We start from the raw sequence: 17,522 nt of genomic DNA, 5'->3' as shown, positions 1-17,522 counted from the left end.
CTGAAAGGTTTTGCACCTACGGACCCAGCAGATCCTTCAGTATTCCTTATGGACTTGCAATATATTTCTATATATCATTACAGACTCCAAAGCTACTAGAGATGTGCAAGAATCGAATTTTCAGCTTTGATCCAAATTCGAATTGAAACTGGCTGATTTGATTCAAATCTGAATTCAATTGGCCTCAAGCAGGCTGATTCAATTCAGATTCAATCTGATGCAAATTCAAATCGATCTGACCCATTTTGGCACCTTTTTGACCAACCCAAATGGTGCCTGAATGGTTTTTAAAGGGGCCAAAAGGTCCCGAAACTGCCATCAAATCTATTCTAATTGGTTTACATGCAAATCTGGCTGATTCAATGTGAATTTGAATCGAATTACCCTTTTAGGGGTGATTCAATTTGGATTCAACTCATTCTAATCAGCCAGATTCGAGTCGAATCGATTTGGATTTGAATCCACCTGCAAATCCCTAGAAATTACCACCAAAGTTGCAAAATTCTGCGCTAACATTCATGTATTATTAGGAAACAGTTTGTTAAATCTTCCATTTAAGTGTATAAAAGGTACAGTCTGTTTCTATAGGACCATAGTATGCGCTGATTGCATCATATGCTGCAAAGTTCCAGTTTGCTGGAGTGGAGAAAATTTTTGGGCCCCTTCCCTGGTCATACAGACAAGACCAGAGCCTGGGTGTTGTCCAAGCAAACCTCCATCCTGCATTTATAATCAGGCCAGGTCAGATTGAATCAGTGCAACCACAGCAACAGCAAAGCCTGGTGAGTGTGCCAAAGGTCGCTGCAGCAGGGGATGCTGGGAGCGGTAATCCATAGCATCTGGGATTCGCGGTTACAGGGAAGACTGGTTCAGACCAGCATGTCTTGGATGCTTAAGGGTCTATGGGCATGTCTCCCGGAGAGTGCAGACCTCAGATTCTCACCTTTGAGAAGAATCTCCAGTTCGTCCCGCAGTGTGTCAAAGATGGTGTATCTGGAACTTGTTTCCGGGATGACATGCCGGTGGAGCCAGCCCCCGCAGGAGTATTGGTAGAAGTCTTGGCAAGGTTCTGCTGTGGGGTCCATGTTCTGAATGATTCTGGCCGCTACAGATCACAGAGATATTTGATTCTGTATTGAATGCATGCACATCCCACTTTCCCCCACCAACTCAAGGGGATGTTCATGGGAATCTCCAATAAGCATCCCGGCACTAAGCAGATCAGAGGCCACTTAACCAGTCTCCCATGTCTCAAATCTACCGTATCAGGGTTTTACCACCTTATTCTGCTGCGTGAATTCATCAGGCCTGATAATCAACTGATCTACTGAACGGTGCCACTGAATTTTCTTCTGACATTATTCAGGACTAGGGATTTGCACGAATTGAATGTTCTGGTTCGATCTGAATTTGAATCAAAACTGGCCGATCCGATTCGAATCCGGATCAAATTGGCTCGAAACAGACCGATTGGGTTCAAATTTGAATTGATGTGACCTATTTTGGCACTTTTATTTAATAAAATTGATCTGTTTTTAAATGTAAACCACTCTGAGCCACTTTGGGAAGGGCGGTTGATAAGCTCTTGGCACAGCCTTCTGCTTTCCACTGCCAAAGCGGGTTCAGGTGGCCTCAGAGCTTCTCGCCGGGGATGCTTTTCAGGTTTATGGGTTGGGCTTGCCACATTCACCAGCGCTGCCCTAGCCTAGCTACCTCCACTGCTCAGCCGGAGTCCGAGGGCTCCTTCCCACCAAGCCCTCCTCCTGGACTGGCCTCCATCACTGGCCAATCCTCCCTAAGATAGCTCCTGACCAGTGGGGCAAGTCTCGCGAGATCCCGCCTTGAAATCCCATGAGAGCCGCTCCTGGTCCTGCGAAGCTACACGGCCTGTTGAGGAGCCAGGGCCCCTCAACCTCTCCCTGCCAGGGCCAGCATGAACGCTTCTCGGTGGGCATATTGATGCCTACTTCTTCCCCTGACCGATCGGGCCCTCCCTGCAAGAGGCAAGGAGGGGACGCCCAGACATGAAGCTCTCGCGTTTACCAGCAGCAATCGGCTCCACCTCGGAGAGCTCCACCTGCAGCGTGTATATAATATGTATGGATTTATGGATGGAGGGAGGGATAAGGAAATAAGAGCCTTGTAAATAAGCTCTGGGAATGCCACTCAAGGTCAGACAGGAGCAACACACGAAGCATCCCGGATGATGAACCGACAAGCACACTCCTCGAGGGCCTGGGTGTCTAGGAGGCTGGGCAATGCTTCACATCCCCTTGCAAAGAAAATGAATGGGGAAGAGCCTCGCTACCTGCCGTGACACATCCAGGAGTGGTGCAAATGTTCTCCGGGTTGTCACCGTCTTGAGCACCTGGGGAGGAAACAGAGAGCCAGGTAAGACAGAGCACAGGCCCACCGATTCACATCCCCGAAGGTCCCTGAAGGACGCAGGGCTGCTTTTGATTTGCTGCTCCTCTCCCTCTCCCTTTCTCTATCTATTTCCTTCCCTCCCTCCCTCCCTCCCTCTATATATATTTCCTTCCTTCTTTCCCTTTCTTTCTTTCTTTCTTCCCCCCTCTCTTTCTCATTCGTTCTCTCTCCCTCTTTCTTTCTCTTTTCTCTCTCTCTCTCCCCTTCCCTCCCTCTCTCTTTCTCCCTCTTCCTTCCTTCCTTCCTTCCTTCCTTCCTTCCTTCCTTCCTTTCTCTCTTTCTCCCTCCCTCCCTCTTTCTTTCTTTCTTTCTTTCTTTCTTTCTTTCTTTCTTTCTTTCTTTCTTTCTTTTTCTCTCCTTCCTGCCTTCCTTCCTTCCTCGTTCTCTCTCTCTCCCTCCCTCCCTCCCTCTCTATCTATTTATCTATCTATCTATTTCCCTCCCTCCCTTTCTATCTCTTTCCTCCCTCCCTCCCTCTATTTCCCTCTCTATCTATCTATCTATCTATCTATCTATCTATCTATCTATCTATCTATCTATTTCACTCCCTCCCTTCCTTCCTCTATCTGCCTGCCTGCCTGCCTATCTATATGTATCTGTCTGTCTATATGTCTGTCTCATTTCTTCATCTATCTATCTATCTATCTATCACATTTCTATACCGATGTTCTGCCACTGACTTACAGCAGCTCTTCTTATTTCATGCCACTTTGCAATGTGTCTTTTTTCAATTAGAAAAGTAGGTTAGAACTACCCTAGATAAAATAAACTCATAGCGGAAAACAGGAGAGGGTCCCTGAGATTTTCTTTCCTCCCAGAATTTCTGCTCGATGGACACCATCGCTTCCAGCGGGGCTTGCTTAGACGTAGGTGTGGAGCTTTGGGGGCCCAGGATCAGCAGGATATTTTTACTCGCATCACCATGGGGAAGAGATATAAATATGTGTAAACTTTCTGCGGAGTGTTACTGAATGTCAAAACACTGGGAAGGTTTCGGTTGACACTGATGACATTTATTTTTGGCCGAAGAGTGAAATTTATGTGCGTCTCTTATTTGGAAATATATATGTGTGTGTGAGTGTGTGTGTGTGTGTGTGTGTGTGTGTGTGTGTATGTGTGTGTATAAATAAAAGACACATTGCAAAGTGGCATGAAATAAGAAGAGCTACTGTAAGTCAGTGGCAGAACATTGGAAGACTTTTCCATTCACTCAGGCTTTGAAAAATTGATTTTAAAATGGTTTGAAAAAAAAGTTTTGTGTTGTATTTTGCATTTAATGTGGAAATGATCACCTCTTTACATTGCCAGAGGACCTGTGTGGATTTTTCAGACTTGGATCTGAATATTTGCACAGCCTGCTTTCCATTGTAAGTGAGAAGGAGAACAAAGGACCCCAGTGTGTGTGTGTGTGTGTGTGTGTGTGTGTGTGTGTATTATATATATATTTACATATTTTTATACCACCCCAAACTTGAGTCTCTGGGCAGTTCACAACAGATAAAAACAACATTAAAACATTAGTTAAAAACAAACCAATAAATTTAAAACAGAACAATTTAATTTTTTTTTTTAAAAAAACAATGCTCTAAAACAACATTAAAAACAACCCAAACCATATATATACATGGCCCATTATTTTTAGACTTTGCATGAGAGTTGTACCCCCTTAAGGCCCTGTTTCCACAATCATTTATCCTGGCATAAACCTGTTCCCCAAACCGCGTCACCCAATATCAACACCTCTTTCCATGTGGTCAACGCCCAAATACAGAAGGGAAGGAGACAGTCAGATCAGGAGTTAGTTTGGAAAAGAGGCAGCTATGGGGAGACGCTATGGAGGTTTATAAAATCATGTGTGGAGCAGGGAGAGTGGAGAGAGAGAAATGTTTCTCCATCTCTCACAACACTAGAACCAGGGGTCGTCACATGAAACAGAAGGCCGGGAATTCTAGGACCAAGAAAAGGAAGTATTTCCCCCCACATAAACCTATGGAATTCTCTGCAACAGGATGTGATACTGCCCCCAGCTTGGATGGCTTTAAAAGAGGCTTAGACAGATTCATGGAGGAGAGGGCTATCAATGGCTACTAGTCGGGTGGCTATAGGCCACCTCCAGCCTCAGAGGCACGATACCTCTGAATCCCAGTTGCAGGGGAGCAACAACAGGAGAGAGGGCATGCCCTCACCTCTTGCCTGTGGGCTTCCCGGAGGCATCTGGTGGGCCACTGTGTGAAATAGAATGCTGGACTAGATAGACCTTGGGCCTGATCCAGCTGGGCTATTCTTAGGAGCATAGGAAGCTGCCACATACGGAGTCAGACCATTGGTCTCTCTAGCTCAGTATTGTCGTCACAGACTGGCAGCGGCTTCTCCAAGGTTGCAGGAATCTCTCTCTCTGTCCTATCTTGGAGATGGCAGTGAAGGAACTTGGAACCTTCTGCTCTTCCCCGAGTGGCTCCATCCCCTAAGGGGAGTTTCTTCCAGTGCTCACACATCAAGTCTCCCATTCATATGCAACCAGGGTGGACCCTGCTTAGCTAAGGGGACAAGTGCTACCACGCTTGCTACCACAAGACCAGCTCTCCAGTCTCCTCTTATAAGAGCTGGTGGCAAAGATAGCTTAGGTATTGTATCCAGGTCCCAAGGGACTCCCATTTACACCCGTCAGCTGGGAGTTCTTCAAACCAGGGCCCCCTGATCTTAGATCCCCAGAAGTAGCCCCCGCCTCTGAGAAACCAACTCTCCTGAGACCAATTCCATGCTAGGGATCATTAGGAAGAGGACTGAAAGCAAAGCTGCTAATATTCTAATGGTGTTATACAAATTGATGGTGCAGTCTCATTTGGAGTACGGTGTGCAGTTCTGATTGCCATGTCTCAAAAAGATGGAAATTATAGGGCTGGAAAAAGTGCAGAAGAGAGCATCCAAGGTGATCAGGGGCCGAGAGAACCTTCTGTATGAGGCAAGGCTACAACAGCTGGGGCTTTTCAGTTTAGGAAAAAAAGTGACTATAGAAAGACATAGAAGTTTATAAAAATTATGCATGGTGTGTAGAGAAGGGACGGAGGTAATTTCTCCTCCCTCTCTCACAACACTAGAACCAGGGGTCATCCTGTGAAACTGATGGCCAGGAAATCCGGGACCGACAAAAGGAAGTATTCTTTCCCACTGTGCAGAATTAACCTATGGAATTCTCTGCCCCGGGATGTGGTGATGGCCACCAGCCTGGACAGCTTTAAAGGAGGAGCAGACAAATTCATGGAGGACGGGTCTATCAGTGGCTACTAGTCTCGATGGCTACAGGCTCACAGACAAGATGCCTCTGAATACCATTTGCAGGGGAGCAACAGCAGGAGAGAGAGCACACCTTCATCTCCTGCTTGGGGGCTTCCCAGAGGCATCTGGTGGGCCACTGTGGGAAACAGGATACTGGACTAGATGGGCTTCCTTGGGCCTGATCCAGCAGGGCTGTGCTTATGTTCTTATAAAGCCTCACGTTCTCCAGGGTCTGCTCTCCAACACAGGCAGTGTCAGAAAAGTAATGCCATGCTAGATGTTTCCCAGGAAGGCTCCCCAGGAAAGGGATGGAGAAAGTTGTCCCAAGAGCTAGGCAAGTTCTCCATTGATCTCCAGATCTCACCGGAGCAAATTGCAGCACTGGAGCTGTCCGTGGTGCTGCTATTCTCATTGCCTATGGTTGGGTCTTCCACCCTCCAGCATCTCCTTGTGTTCATAGTCAGGACAGGATAATACATTCATCTTTCAGCTCTCAGACCGTCTGAGCAGTCCCTGGACCAACTATCCCAATTATGTCACTATAAAGAGATGAGGAACATCTCATTGCTGGCACCTGTTTTGTGGAATGCCTGTCCAGAAATGTCCACCTATCTTACTCCTTGCCTCTTTTACATAGAGACATAGGAAGCTGGCTGAGGAACATAGGAACATAGGAAGCTACCATATAACGAGTCAGACCATGGGTCCATCTAGCTCAGTATTAGCTTCACAGACTGGCAGCGGCTTCTCCAAGGTTTCAGGCAGGAGTCTCTCTCAGCCTTATCTTGGAGAAGCCAGGGAGGGAACTTGGAGCTTTCTGCCCTTCCCAGAGTGGCTCCATCCCCTGAGGGGAACATAGGAAGCTGCTATATACTGAGTCAGACCATTGGTCCATCTGGCTCAGTATCGTCTACACAGGCTGGCAGCAGCTTCTCCAAGGCTGCAGGCAGGAGCCTCTCCCAGCCCTACCTGGAGATTCCACCAGGAACTGAACCTGGGACCTTCTGCATACAAAGCAGATGTTCTACCACTGAAATACGTCCCCATCCCCTAAGGGGAGTATCTTACCGCACTCACATATAGACACCCATCCAAATGCAAATCAAGGTGGACCCTGCTTAGCAAGGGTGAAAATGTACACATTTAGATAAGCATTTCTGCTAGTAGATGGCTGCTGATTATGAGACACTCGCATTATGCTCAGTCCTATTGCAATTTAATTGGTTTTGTTGCTGCTTCTATTTTCTAGTTACACCACAAAAATACACACGATGGTCAAATGTGCTAAGTGGTTTTTATTTGTTATTTTTAAGTTTTTTAATCTTTTCACTTTTAAAAGAGCAAGAAGCAGTCTGGGGAGGCTGCAGTCAGCATCAGGAAAAAAAATGGCAAGAAAAGCTGATTAAGCCTTTTCGCTTGGGTCATTTTCCTACTCAAAATCGCTCCCATGCAGCTGTTTTTCTCTTTGGTATGGAAGGAAGAGAGATGTGTGTCTTTTCCCTTGTGGGAGAAAACTAACTGGGGGGTGCTGAGTGGAAAATAAATCGGGGCGAGGGGCGGGGATTTGTGCACTTTCTCCACTCTTGCTGTTCTTCCGTTCAGAATTCCAACCTCCTGAAGTTTGTTTGTTTGTTTAGTATTTATCTATATAACATATTTTTATACCGTCCAAAACTTACAAAAGTTGGCTTTCATTTATTTATTTTTTAACGCCAGGACAAATTTAAATACCAGTCCTATGACATATGCCATGACGTCTGCAGCGAGGAGTCAGTTAACAGACTTGTCCAGCCTTTTTAATATTTATTTCATTGAATTTCCGATTCACGTGCATCTTTTCAAAGTGAAATCGGGACAGGAGGCCGATGGGAAAGCCAATCGACATCTAATTCTCCATCTGTACAGCTGAAACACACGAGGGTTCCCTGGCTTGAAAGAGATGGCTCCTTTTGGATACAATCCTAATTTCTGTTTGATCATCCTTAATAGCCAGCAGCTGATCGAAGAATCTCATCCTTTCATGCATGTTCAGAATTTGGATTTTGGAAAGAGCTGACACTTTGTTGGAAAGGAAGTCAGTGACATAAAAGTCACTGGAGGTGCTATTAGTGACTTTCTGTCTCTCCAATACCTCACCAGATCTTTCAAAGAAGCTTTCATGGCAAATAATTATTCTCCCTCCCTCCCTCCCTCCCTCTTTTCTTTCCACCTCCAGAGCATCTAGGAACGTTCTGTGTGGGCGTTCCTTTAAAACTCTCCTTTCTAATGACAGCCTGCATTTGAGCTTTGACAAAAAGACTCCAAATTATACCCAATGGAGCAGACAGTGCTTTCCTTTGCTGGGTTCCATGGCTCTTTGACTCTCTAAACCACACTCGCTCCCTTTCTGCCTAAACCAAGAATGCTTCAGGAGAGGATTATAATCTCCGAAAACTCCCCCAAGTCAGTTTTCATATCTCACAGGGTTTGTGAATTCAACCCAGCCTTCCAATATTATTAACTGGGATTTGTTCTCTCAAACCAAACTCTTCCCCCGGATCTGCCAGTAACAGATGATGACGATGAAGAAGAGTATTTATATAATGCTCTTCTACAAAATTCTCAAAGCGGTTTACATTGAAAAATGCATAAATAAGATGGTCCCTTGTCCCCAAAAGGCTCGCAATCTAAAAAGACACCTAAGGCAAATTTCACCTTGTAAAGTGGTGATCCTTTTTCTATTTAGCAGGGGGAGAGCAACTGTCCCTATTCAGCCCAGCACCGCGTCCCACCACTGGCTGTTGCTGGTGTCTCCCTTCTGTTTCTTCTTAGATTGTAAGCTCTTTGGGGGCAGAGAACCATTGCATTCTTCTTTTTCTATGTAAACGGCTTTGAGAACTTTTCCATTGAAAAGCTTCATAATGATAATGAAGATGATGCTAGATCAAACAATTACTGATTCCACTGGAGGAGAGCTGGTCTTGTGGTCACAAGCATGACTTGTTCCCTTTGCTAAGCAGGGCCTGGCCTGGTTTGCATTTGAATGGGATACCACATAAATGAGCACTGTTAAGATCTTCCTCTTAGGAGATGGAACCACTGGGAAGAGTAGAAGGTTCCAAGTTCCCTCGCTGGCAGCATCTCCAAGATAGGGCTGGGAGAGATTCCTGCCTGCCACCTTGGAGAAGCCGCTGCCAGTCTGTGAAGACAATACTGAGCGAGATGGACCAAGGCTCTGACTCAGTATATGGTAGCTTCCTATGTTCCATTTCTCTCTGCCACAAAGTGGCCCATGGTATTCTTTTAATTGTGGTGGTGAGCATGAATGCTCCCCTTTGATATGCAAGGTTTACTTTATTTTGCATTTAGTTGGGAGATTAACAGGTGAGTGGTGAGAGATATTCCTTTTAGCAGATGGGGCTATAGCTCAGTGGTAGAGAATCTACTTTGTATGTAAAAGGCCCCAGATATACTCCCTAGCAGCGACTCCTGGTAGGGCTGGTAGAGAATCCTGCCTGTAACCTTGGAGGTCTGCTGCCAGTCAGTGTAGACAATACTGAGCTAGATGGAAAAATGATCTGACTCAGTAAATGGCAGCTCCCAATGTGTTCACACACACACACACACACACACACACACACACACACACACACGACCCTGCCTTGTTCAGAGCCACCTACTAAACACATAGCTACCAAACCGAGTCAGACCCGTGGCCTGTCTAGTTCAATATTGTGTGCTCAGACTGGCAGCAGCTGTCCAAGATTTCAGGAGTAAAAAGGAAGGAATAAAAATCTCAGCTTGGCTGTCCTGTGTCCAGATACTTTAATGGAAAGAGGACTCTCTTTTAACCTGGAATTGAAGGTCATCTGCAACCACTATAAATGTGCTGAGAAGTGAGAACTCTACCCAAATCCGCCAACAGGAGTTACTGTCCATGGTGGATAGAGTCTTTGATTATTGTTTGATTGATTGATTGATTCAGTGCCGTCAAGTCGGTGCCGACTCTTAGCGACCACATAGATAGATTCTCTCCAGGATGCTCCGTCTTCCACTTGGCCTTGAAGGTCTCTCAGTGGTGCATTCATTGGGGCAGGTCCAATTTTCTTCAAGCTGAGACTCACCCCTTGAGCTTGAAAGTACCTACAAGGTTAAGGTGTGTCGATTTCTTTGTGTATTAAACACCAAACTGCTTTAGGAAATGCAATTTTGCAATTAAGTCCCAGAAAGAGACAGCTCTTGGTAGTGAGCAGGAATTGTCCCCTCTGCTAAGCAGTATCTGCCTTGGTTTACATTTGGATGGGGGACTCTATGTGAGTGCTGTAAAATATTCCCCTTAAGGGACGGGGCTGTAGCCCAGGAGAAGGGCGTCTGCTTTGCATGCAGAAGGTCCCAGGTTCAATCCCAGGCAGCATCTCCAGGTAGGACTGGGGAAGACTCCTGTCTGAAACCTTGGAGTGCTGCTGCCAGTCAGTGTAGATAATACTGAGTTAGATGGACAAAGGCTCTGACTCGGGTTGGTAGCGACATGTTCATCAGGTTTATCTGCAGCTCAGTGGCAGAGCACCTGATTCATATATAGATGATCCCAGGTTCAATCCCTGGCAGCATCTCCCAGTTGGGCTGGGAGAGATTCCTGCCTGAAACTTTAGGTGAGCTGCTGCCAGTCAGTGTTGACAATACTGAGTCAGACGAATGGTCTGGCCCCTTATAAGCCAGCTTCCTAAGAGGCATTGATAGAAATGTCTTTTCTGTTTTCTTTTTCAGCACTACAGATGGATAAATGCAGATTTGGTAAGAGATTCCTTTTAGGGGATGGGGCCGCTCTGGGAAGATATGCAACCTTGGAGAAGCTGCTGCCAGTCTGGGTAGACATCGCTTCTCGGAGGAAGAGCAGGATAGAAATATAATAAACAAACTAACTAACTAACAAAACTTAGCTAAGTGGATCAATGGTCTGACTTGGTAGGAACATAGGAAACTTAGGAAACTGCCATATACTGAGTCAGACCATTGGTCCATCTAGCTCAGCATTGTCTTCACAGACTGGCAGCGGCATCTCCAAGGTTGCAGGCAGGAGTCTCTCTCAGCCCTACCTTGGAGATGCTGCCAGGGAGGGAACTTGGAACCTTCTGCTCTTCCCAGAGCGGCTCCAACCCCTGAGGGGAATATCTTCCAGGGCTCACACATCAAGTCTCCCATTCAGATGCAACCAGGGCAGACCCTGCTTAGCAATGGGGACAAGTCATGCTTGCTACCACAAGACCACAAGAAGGCAGCTTCCTGTGTTTCTAGATTCTTTTTTTAAAAAAAATGGGGAAATCACAAAGGATAACTGTAGTTCTCTTACCTCTGCTGTTGGAGTACAAAACGGCAAGGGCAGCCATAGCGCAGGTCATGAGGACTAGCAGCACGGTCAGGCAGACAGCTACAAAACTCCAGGACTTCTGCCCAGATCGAGTCGATTTCTCCACAATATCCATTTGGCTTTCGGATTTCCCCATTATAGTCACTCTATGAGATAAGCGGACAAAATGGTTAAGCGTGCGTCCGAGCGGCAGGAGTATCGAAGAAATAAAAAAGAAACTCCAGATGCCATCAGAAGGGCTGAGTGCAAGGGAATTTAAAAAAGGGGGCAGAACAGAGAGGGGACGAAAAGGGGCAAAACACCTAGAAATAATTACATGTATTTATCCATTTGGTTATCCACTGATTTCCCAACCTCATTCTCCATCTCCCGCTCTTCCAGCCGGGGTTTTGCTCCACGTGAATGGCCGGGGATCTCTCTCACATCCGAAAAGAGGAGACCTCTTTGGTTTGTGGAAGGAGGGATTCTTCACCCCGGCGAAGAAAAGGAGGCCGGCAAGGGAACTCCCGGTTTGCCTGGAATGGTCTTCCTGCTACATCGGAGATCCAGAAAGTCCCATCAATGGGGCAAATCCAGACCTGGACATGCCCCTGGGCTGGCTTTGCCCTTAGTCGGAGAGACAGCAGCTGGGGGGCATGGGAAGGGGTCAGAGGAGCTTGCAGGCTGCGGGTGCCATGGGGTTGCCAACCTCCAGCCCATCCCCAAACTTCTCTGCTCAGCCTTTCTCGGTCCCCTTCTTTCAATAAATGAGTCTGAGGCAGGGAAGGGAGGGGAGAAAGAGGAGGGTTTTGGTGTCTCTCTGTGTGTGTGTGTGTGTGTGTGTGTATGTGTGCAATCACACAGCATAGCAAGCAACAGCAGAAAGGCACAGCGCCCTCTGCAGACTCAACTTCTCTCCCTCGCTCAAGGATACTCCTTTTCTGCTCCTCTTCTGCAGAACAGTTCTGTATCTCAGGCTTGTGCTGCTGCTAGACAGGGCGGCTCGGAGAAACCCCCGCAAGGACCGGGAATGAGGAAGGGGGCCGCTGTCCATCTCCTCCCGGGTCTTTGCCATTGCAAAAAGCAGCCGATATCATTTGGATGGAGAGCAAACACCAAAGCAGGCACCGCTGATCTGAGCTTACTAATACCAAAATGTCCAATGCTCCTCATTCATTCTATTTACTTTTTATTGATGGCATTGATGGCATCCCGCCCCAAATAAAATCACTGGGCAGTTTATACATTAGGAACATCGGGAGCTGCCATATACTGAGTCAGACCCTTGCTCTGTCTAGCTCAGTATTGCCATCACAGACTGGCAGAGGTTTCTCTGAGGTTGCAGGCAGGAGTCTCTCTCAGCCCTATGTTGGAGATGCAGACCTGGAAAAGGATATTCTCCAATGCATTAACTATAATTGGAGAGAATATTTCAGAGAATTATTCCATCCATTCTACTAAATGCATTGGGAAACATTCTTTTCCAAGCGTAAAGCAGGGTCCGCCCTGGTTTGCATATGAATGAGAGGACTACATGTGTGAGCACTGTCAGATATTCCCCTCAGGGGATGGGGCCACTGGGAAGAGCAGAAGGTCCCAAGTTCCCTCCCTGGCAGCATCTCCAAGATAGGGCTAGGAGAGATATCTGCCTGCAACCTTGGAGAAGCTGCTGCCAGTTTGGGTAGACTATCCTGAGTGAGATGGACCGATGGTCGGACTCAGAAGAAGGCAGCTTCCTACGTTCCTATGATTGCTGATGGGATTCCATCCCCAGCTTCAGGGAGAGGTAGAAAGCAAAATGGTCCTACCCAACATTAAGAGAAAGGACCTGGATTTGCTTGAGGAGTTGTAGGGAATAGGGCAGAATGAATGTCAAGTTGGTGTCAATTCCTGGTGACCACAGTGCCCTGTTTTGGTTTTCTTTGGTAGAATACAGGAGGGGTTTCCCATTGCCTCCTCCCACACAGAATGAGATGATGCCTTTCAGCATCTTCCTATATCGCTGCTGTCCGATACAGGTGTTTCCGGGATTCGAACGGGCAACCTCTTGCTCCCTAGGCAAGTCATTTCCCCACTGCGCCATTAGATGGCTATAGAGAGAAGTTAATTTGATTGCATTAGCAGGCATTTAGTTTATCCCTGAGCAGCCGAGAGAGCGGTCAATTATGATAATAATCGTACTCAAAGTCCATTAAGGGTGCAGCAAGGGGAAAGGACTAATGCCTTATTTCTTAATGAAGTCCACCCCTTTGCTTAGGAGAAGTGCATTTAAACAAATATATATCAAATTTTACGGCAAGCAGGTTGCATCTGGATGAGCCAGCAGTGAAGATGCCTGGAGTAATGTACACATGAAAGGCGTATTTGCTGTTAAGATGCCACGATTCTGAAAATGGAAGAGGAAGATGAGGCAGGGAGGTGATATTTGGGTTGCTCAAATCCATTCCAGCTTTGGGGCAGCCTTCAGCCTTTTGAATATAATGGGGCTTACAGCCTTATACCGAGTCAGACCTTTGGTCCATCTAGCTCAGTATTGTCTACCCAGACTGGCAGCGGCTTCTCCAAGGTTGCAGGCAGGAATCTCTCTCAGCCCTATCTTGGAAAGGCTGCCAGGGAGGGAACTTGGAGCCTAGATGCTCTTCCCAGAGTGGCTCCATCCCCTGAGGGGAATATCTTGCAGTGCTCACACTTCTAGTCTCCCTTTCCTATGCCACCAGGGCAGACCCTGCTTAGCTAAGGAGACAACAACAACAAGTATTTATATACTGCTTTTCAACAAAAGTTTCCAAAGCAGTTTACCTAGAGAAATAATAAACAAATAAGATGGCTCCCTGTCCCCAAAGGGCTCACAATCTAGTAAAAAGAAATGTAAGACAGACACCAGCAACAGTCACTGGAGGTCCTGTGCGGGAGGTGGAGAGGGCCAAGTCATGCTTGCTACCACAAGACCAGCTCTCCTCCCTCCTATGAGTATGATCCTTGGTCCACCTATCTTAGTAGTGTCTGCACAGACTGGTAGCGTCTCTCCAAGGTTTCAGGCAGGAGTCTTTCCCAGCCCTACCAGGAGATGCTGCCAGGGTTTGAACCTGGGACCTTCTGCATGCAAAACAGATGCTCTGCCACTGAGTGATGGTCCTTCTTCATAACACATTGCTGCATAGAATGTTGCCTTATACTGAGTCAGACCAGTGGTCCATCTAAATCAGTACTATGAACTGAGCAAAGAGACTCCTTTTACAGTGGCGATTCTCTTATATTTAGCAGGAGGAGAGCAACTGGCCCTATCCATCCCCAGCACAGCCTCCCTCTAGTGGCTGTTGCTGATGTCTAACATGTTTTTTTTTTTTAAAAAAAAATTTATTGTGAGCCCTTTGGGGAAGGGGACTATCTTATTTATTTATGTATAATTTATATTTCTCTGCAAACCACTTTGAGAATTTTGTTGAAGAGCAGTATATAAATACTATTATTATTGTTTACACAGTCAGACAGGTGTTATTGACTGGTTTGTTTTATTATTATTGATATTGTTGTTGTTGTTGTTATTATTATTATTATTATTATCTGCACTGACTTATAGTAGCTCTTTCAGAAAGCTCTTTTTCCAAGTCCTACTTGGAGATGCTGCCAGGGTTTGAACCTTGGACCTTCTTCATGAAAAGCAGATGCTATCCCACTGATTTAAAGCCCCTTCCCCAGTTTGATATTGCCATCTTGCTAAACCAAAATCCACTGAGGCTAAGCAAGATAGTAAGGGATATGGAGGATGGGGCCATCTTGAGAATGCAGATTTACTCTTGCCACCTTGCTAAACCAAAATCCACTGAGGCTAAGCAAGATAGCAACCTTATACTGAGGATGGGGCCATCTTGAGAATGCAGATTTACTCAGCATGATTGCTTCCCAAGATATTGGGAGAGGCGAGCTGGTCTTGTGGTAGCAAGCGTGTCTTGCCCCCTTAGCTAAGCAGGGTCCACCCCTGGTTGCATATGGATGGGAGACTTGAAGTCCCAATAACCTGTCACCCTGGCAGGTTTCCTTTGCACTCTGAAGCTCCCCTGCAAGCTTCAGATCAGAAAAGGTGAGCCTCTGTGTTCCCAATGCCTGGAGGCTGATGAGATTTCTCGGGACCCCTGGGAAGCATGGCTCTGAAATAAGCCGCATTATTTCAGATGGCATTGACGGATGGTTTTCGCAGACCGGCGGATTCTGATGCAGACCGGTTGAGCCGAAATGTGATTAAGCAGCCAGATCTTCCCAAGCAAAGATGGGATGCCCATGGTAATTTTGCATAACACATTAAATTAACGAGGACACAGGCTCCACAGAACCTTGGCAAATTGGAAATTGCTTGATGTGCAGGCAAGGCGAACGATAACACACTTTCCAATCTTGCTCGGAGAGCTGATAGTAAAGCGAAATGGTTTTTAGATGAGCTGTCATTAAAACAGAAACATCTGCCTCTCCCCAGATTCAAAATGTTGTCCTCATATACTCCCAGGGAGAAAAAAAGAGAGAGAATCAAGAGGTAGGTAACTGTGGTGAGATAGCAGGGGTTGGACACAGGAGGAGAGCTGGTCTTGCAGTAGCAAGCATGGATTGCCCCCTTTGCTAAGCAGGGTCCACCCTGGTTTGCATTTGAATGGGAGACTACGTGTGTGAGCACTGTAAGATATTCCCCTCAGGGGATGGAGCCGCTCTGAGAAGAGTGGAAGGTTCCCAGTTCCCTCCCTGGCAGCATCTCCAAGACAGGGCTGAGAGAGAGATTCCTGCCTGCAACCTTGGAGAAGCTGCTGCCAGTCTGTGTAGACAATACTGAGCTAGATGGACCGGTTACCTGACTCTGTATATGGCAGCTTCCTATGTTCCTTAACCTGGTTGCACAAACAACGGAACGCACAACCTAATGGGGATTGCATGGCCACCCTTCTCTGGGTGGAGGAGAAGGATAAACGAAACCCAAACTGGGTCAGCCCTCAACCCACTGCTTTTTATCTTGTGCCCTTGTGACGGATACGTGGCTTCAATTTCACACTTGTGGGAGAATGTGATCCCGATGGCAATTGACGCCAGCAAGTTTGACCAAGATTGAAGATGGCATTTTGTTTATAACCACAGCTGTCCATGTGACACCCCCCCCCCACACACACACACAATCCAGGAAGTCACACAGATCAAGTTATACAACCATAAATGCTCCCATGACCCCCCTCACCTTTGCTTTATCTGACACTAGCTAAGCATGCAAGACCCCCACCGGGTTTAAAATAACCATCCCATGGAAACTCCAAGCCAAGGAAGGCGGGCTGCTTGGATTTCCTTTGAAACCGTGGCACAGGATGGCCTTTTTGAAAACCCCAGAAATTGGAAGTGAAAGAAACACAGTGCCTTAAAATCTTTTTTTTTTTAAAGAGTGAGAGGAACATTTGTGAAAGAAAAAACGCTGTTTGACACCAATTGTTCCGAACAGAAGAGGCAATTAAAAGAAGGGAGATGATAGCACAGAATGGGTGATAATTTGGGGGAGATGATGGGGCTCAGTCCTTGAATCACAGTTTCTCCCCCCCTGAAAAAAGTTTCTAGAGTCAAACTCTTAACAGAGAGTCTGTTGCTGTAGAACTGGGGGTGGCGGTACTCACATTTCTCTCTCTCAAGAAGCGGAGTTCTTCCTTTCTGATCACGTGTGTGCCTTTAACTTATCTATCTTTATCTAAAGCTTAGAAAGCAACACGTTGAATGCTTTGCAATGTGAATCAGGGACAGAAATGACCCATCCACAGCCTTCTGTCCTACGATTAGACCTCCACATCAAATCTGCTTGACTTTGGAAAGAGAATTGCTAAATTGATCAACTGATGGGCACTTCTGTCTGTTTGAAGCAGAACGGTCTGTATTTTTTTAAAAATCATTTTTATTACACAGTCAGACAGGTGTTATTGACTGGTTTGTTTTATCCAGACACTGAGTCCTTCCCAAGGACCTGGGATGGCTGAATTCTATTATCAATGTTCTTGCTGTTATTATTATAGATATCGTCGCAGAATATAGGCTGTTTCCAGTAAAGTTGCTTTTTGTAATTGGCTGATGCTGATTTCTGTGGCCCCTATAGTGTTGAGGTGCTCTTCAAGGTCTTTGGGAACTGCACCCAGGGCGCCAATGACCACCGGGATTATTTTGGTCTTCTCCTGCCACAGCCTTTCAATTTCAATTTGTAGATCTTTGTATCTGGTGATTTTTTCTATTTCTTTTTCTTCTCTTCTGCTATCCCCTGGTATTGCTATGTCGATTATTTTCACTTGTTTTTCTTTCTTCTCAACTACTTTTGCTGGTCAAATGACCGTAACAATAAAGATTTGATTTCTTCTCGATGACAGTTATATCTGGTGTATTGTGTGGCAGTTGTTGTTGTTGTTATTATTAATTAATTAATTCAATTTCTATACCGCCCTTCCAAAAATGGCTAAGGGAAATAATACAGAGAAATTTACACAGA

At 46.1% G+C, this 17,522-nt stretch overlaps 1 protein-coding gene and 1 long non-coding RNA gene across 6 annotated transcripts in view; one reads left to right on the top strand and one right to left on the bottom strand.

Moving 5' to 3' along the window:
• Positions 1 to 12,251, bottom strand: part of MMEL1 (membrane metalloendopeptidase like 1) — a 34,439-nt gene extending 22,188 nt beyond the window's left edge. For 2 of the 5 annotated variants that reach the window (XM_053280991.1, XM_053280993.1), the window contains exons 1-4: positions 11,367 to 12,251; positions 11,033 to 11,196; positions 2,309 to 2,368; positions 944 to 1,105 (exon numbers count right to left, since the gene is read on the bottom strand). In XM_053280991.1, coding sequence (XP_053136966.1) covers positions 944 to 1,105; positions 2,309 to 2,368; positions 11,033 to 11,196; positions 11,367 to 11,416 — 436 coding nt within the window. In that variant the 5' untranslated portion in view covers positions 11,417 to 12,251. Of the gene's footprint in view, positions 1 to 943; positions 1,106 to 2,308; positions 2,369 to 3,111; positions 3,159 to 3,181; positions 3,201 to 11,032; positions 11,197 to 11,366 lie in introns of those variants that run through there. The other 3 variants (XM_053280992.1, XM_053280995.1, XM_053280994.1) reach the window with 3 other exon arrangements.
• Positions 2,195 to 17,522, top strand: part of LOC128338488 (uncharacterized) — a 33,806-nt gene continuing 18,478 nt past the window's right edge. The window contains exon 1 of the long non-coding RNA XR_008312639.1: positions 2,195 to 2,391. This is a non-coding gene — a long non-coding RNA (uncharacterized LOC128338488). The remainder of the gene's footprint in view (positions 2,392 to 17,522) is intronic.

The sequence above is a fragment of the Hemicordylus capensis genome, chromosome 16 (genome assembly GCF_027244095.1).
Source record: "Hemicordylus capensis ecotype Gifberg chromosome 16, rHemCap1.1.pri, whole genome shotgun sequence".
NCBI lineage: Eukaryota > Metazoa > Chordata > Lepidosauria > Squamata > Cordylidae > Hemicordylus > Hemicordylus capensis.
Note: the sequence above shows the minus strand (reverse complement) of the source record. Positions and strands in the feature narration are given on the sequence as shown.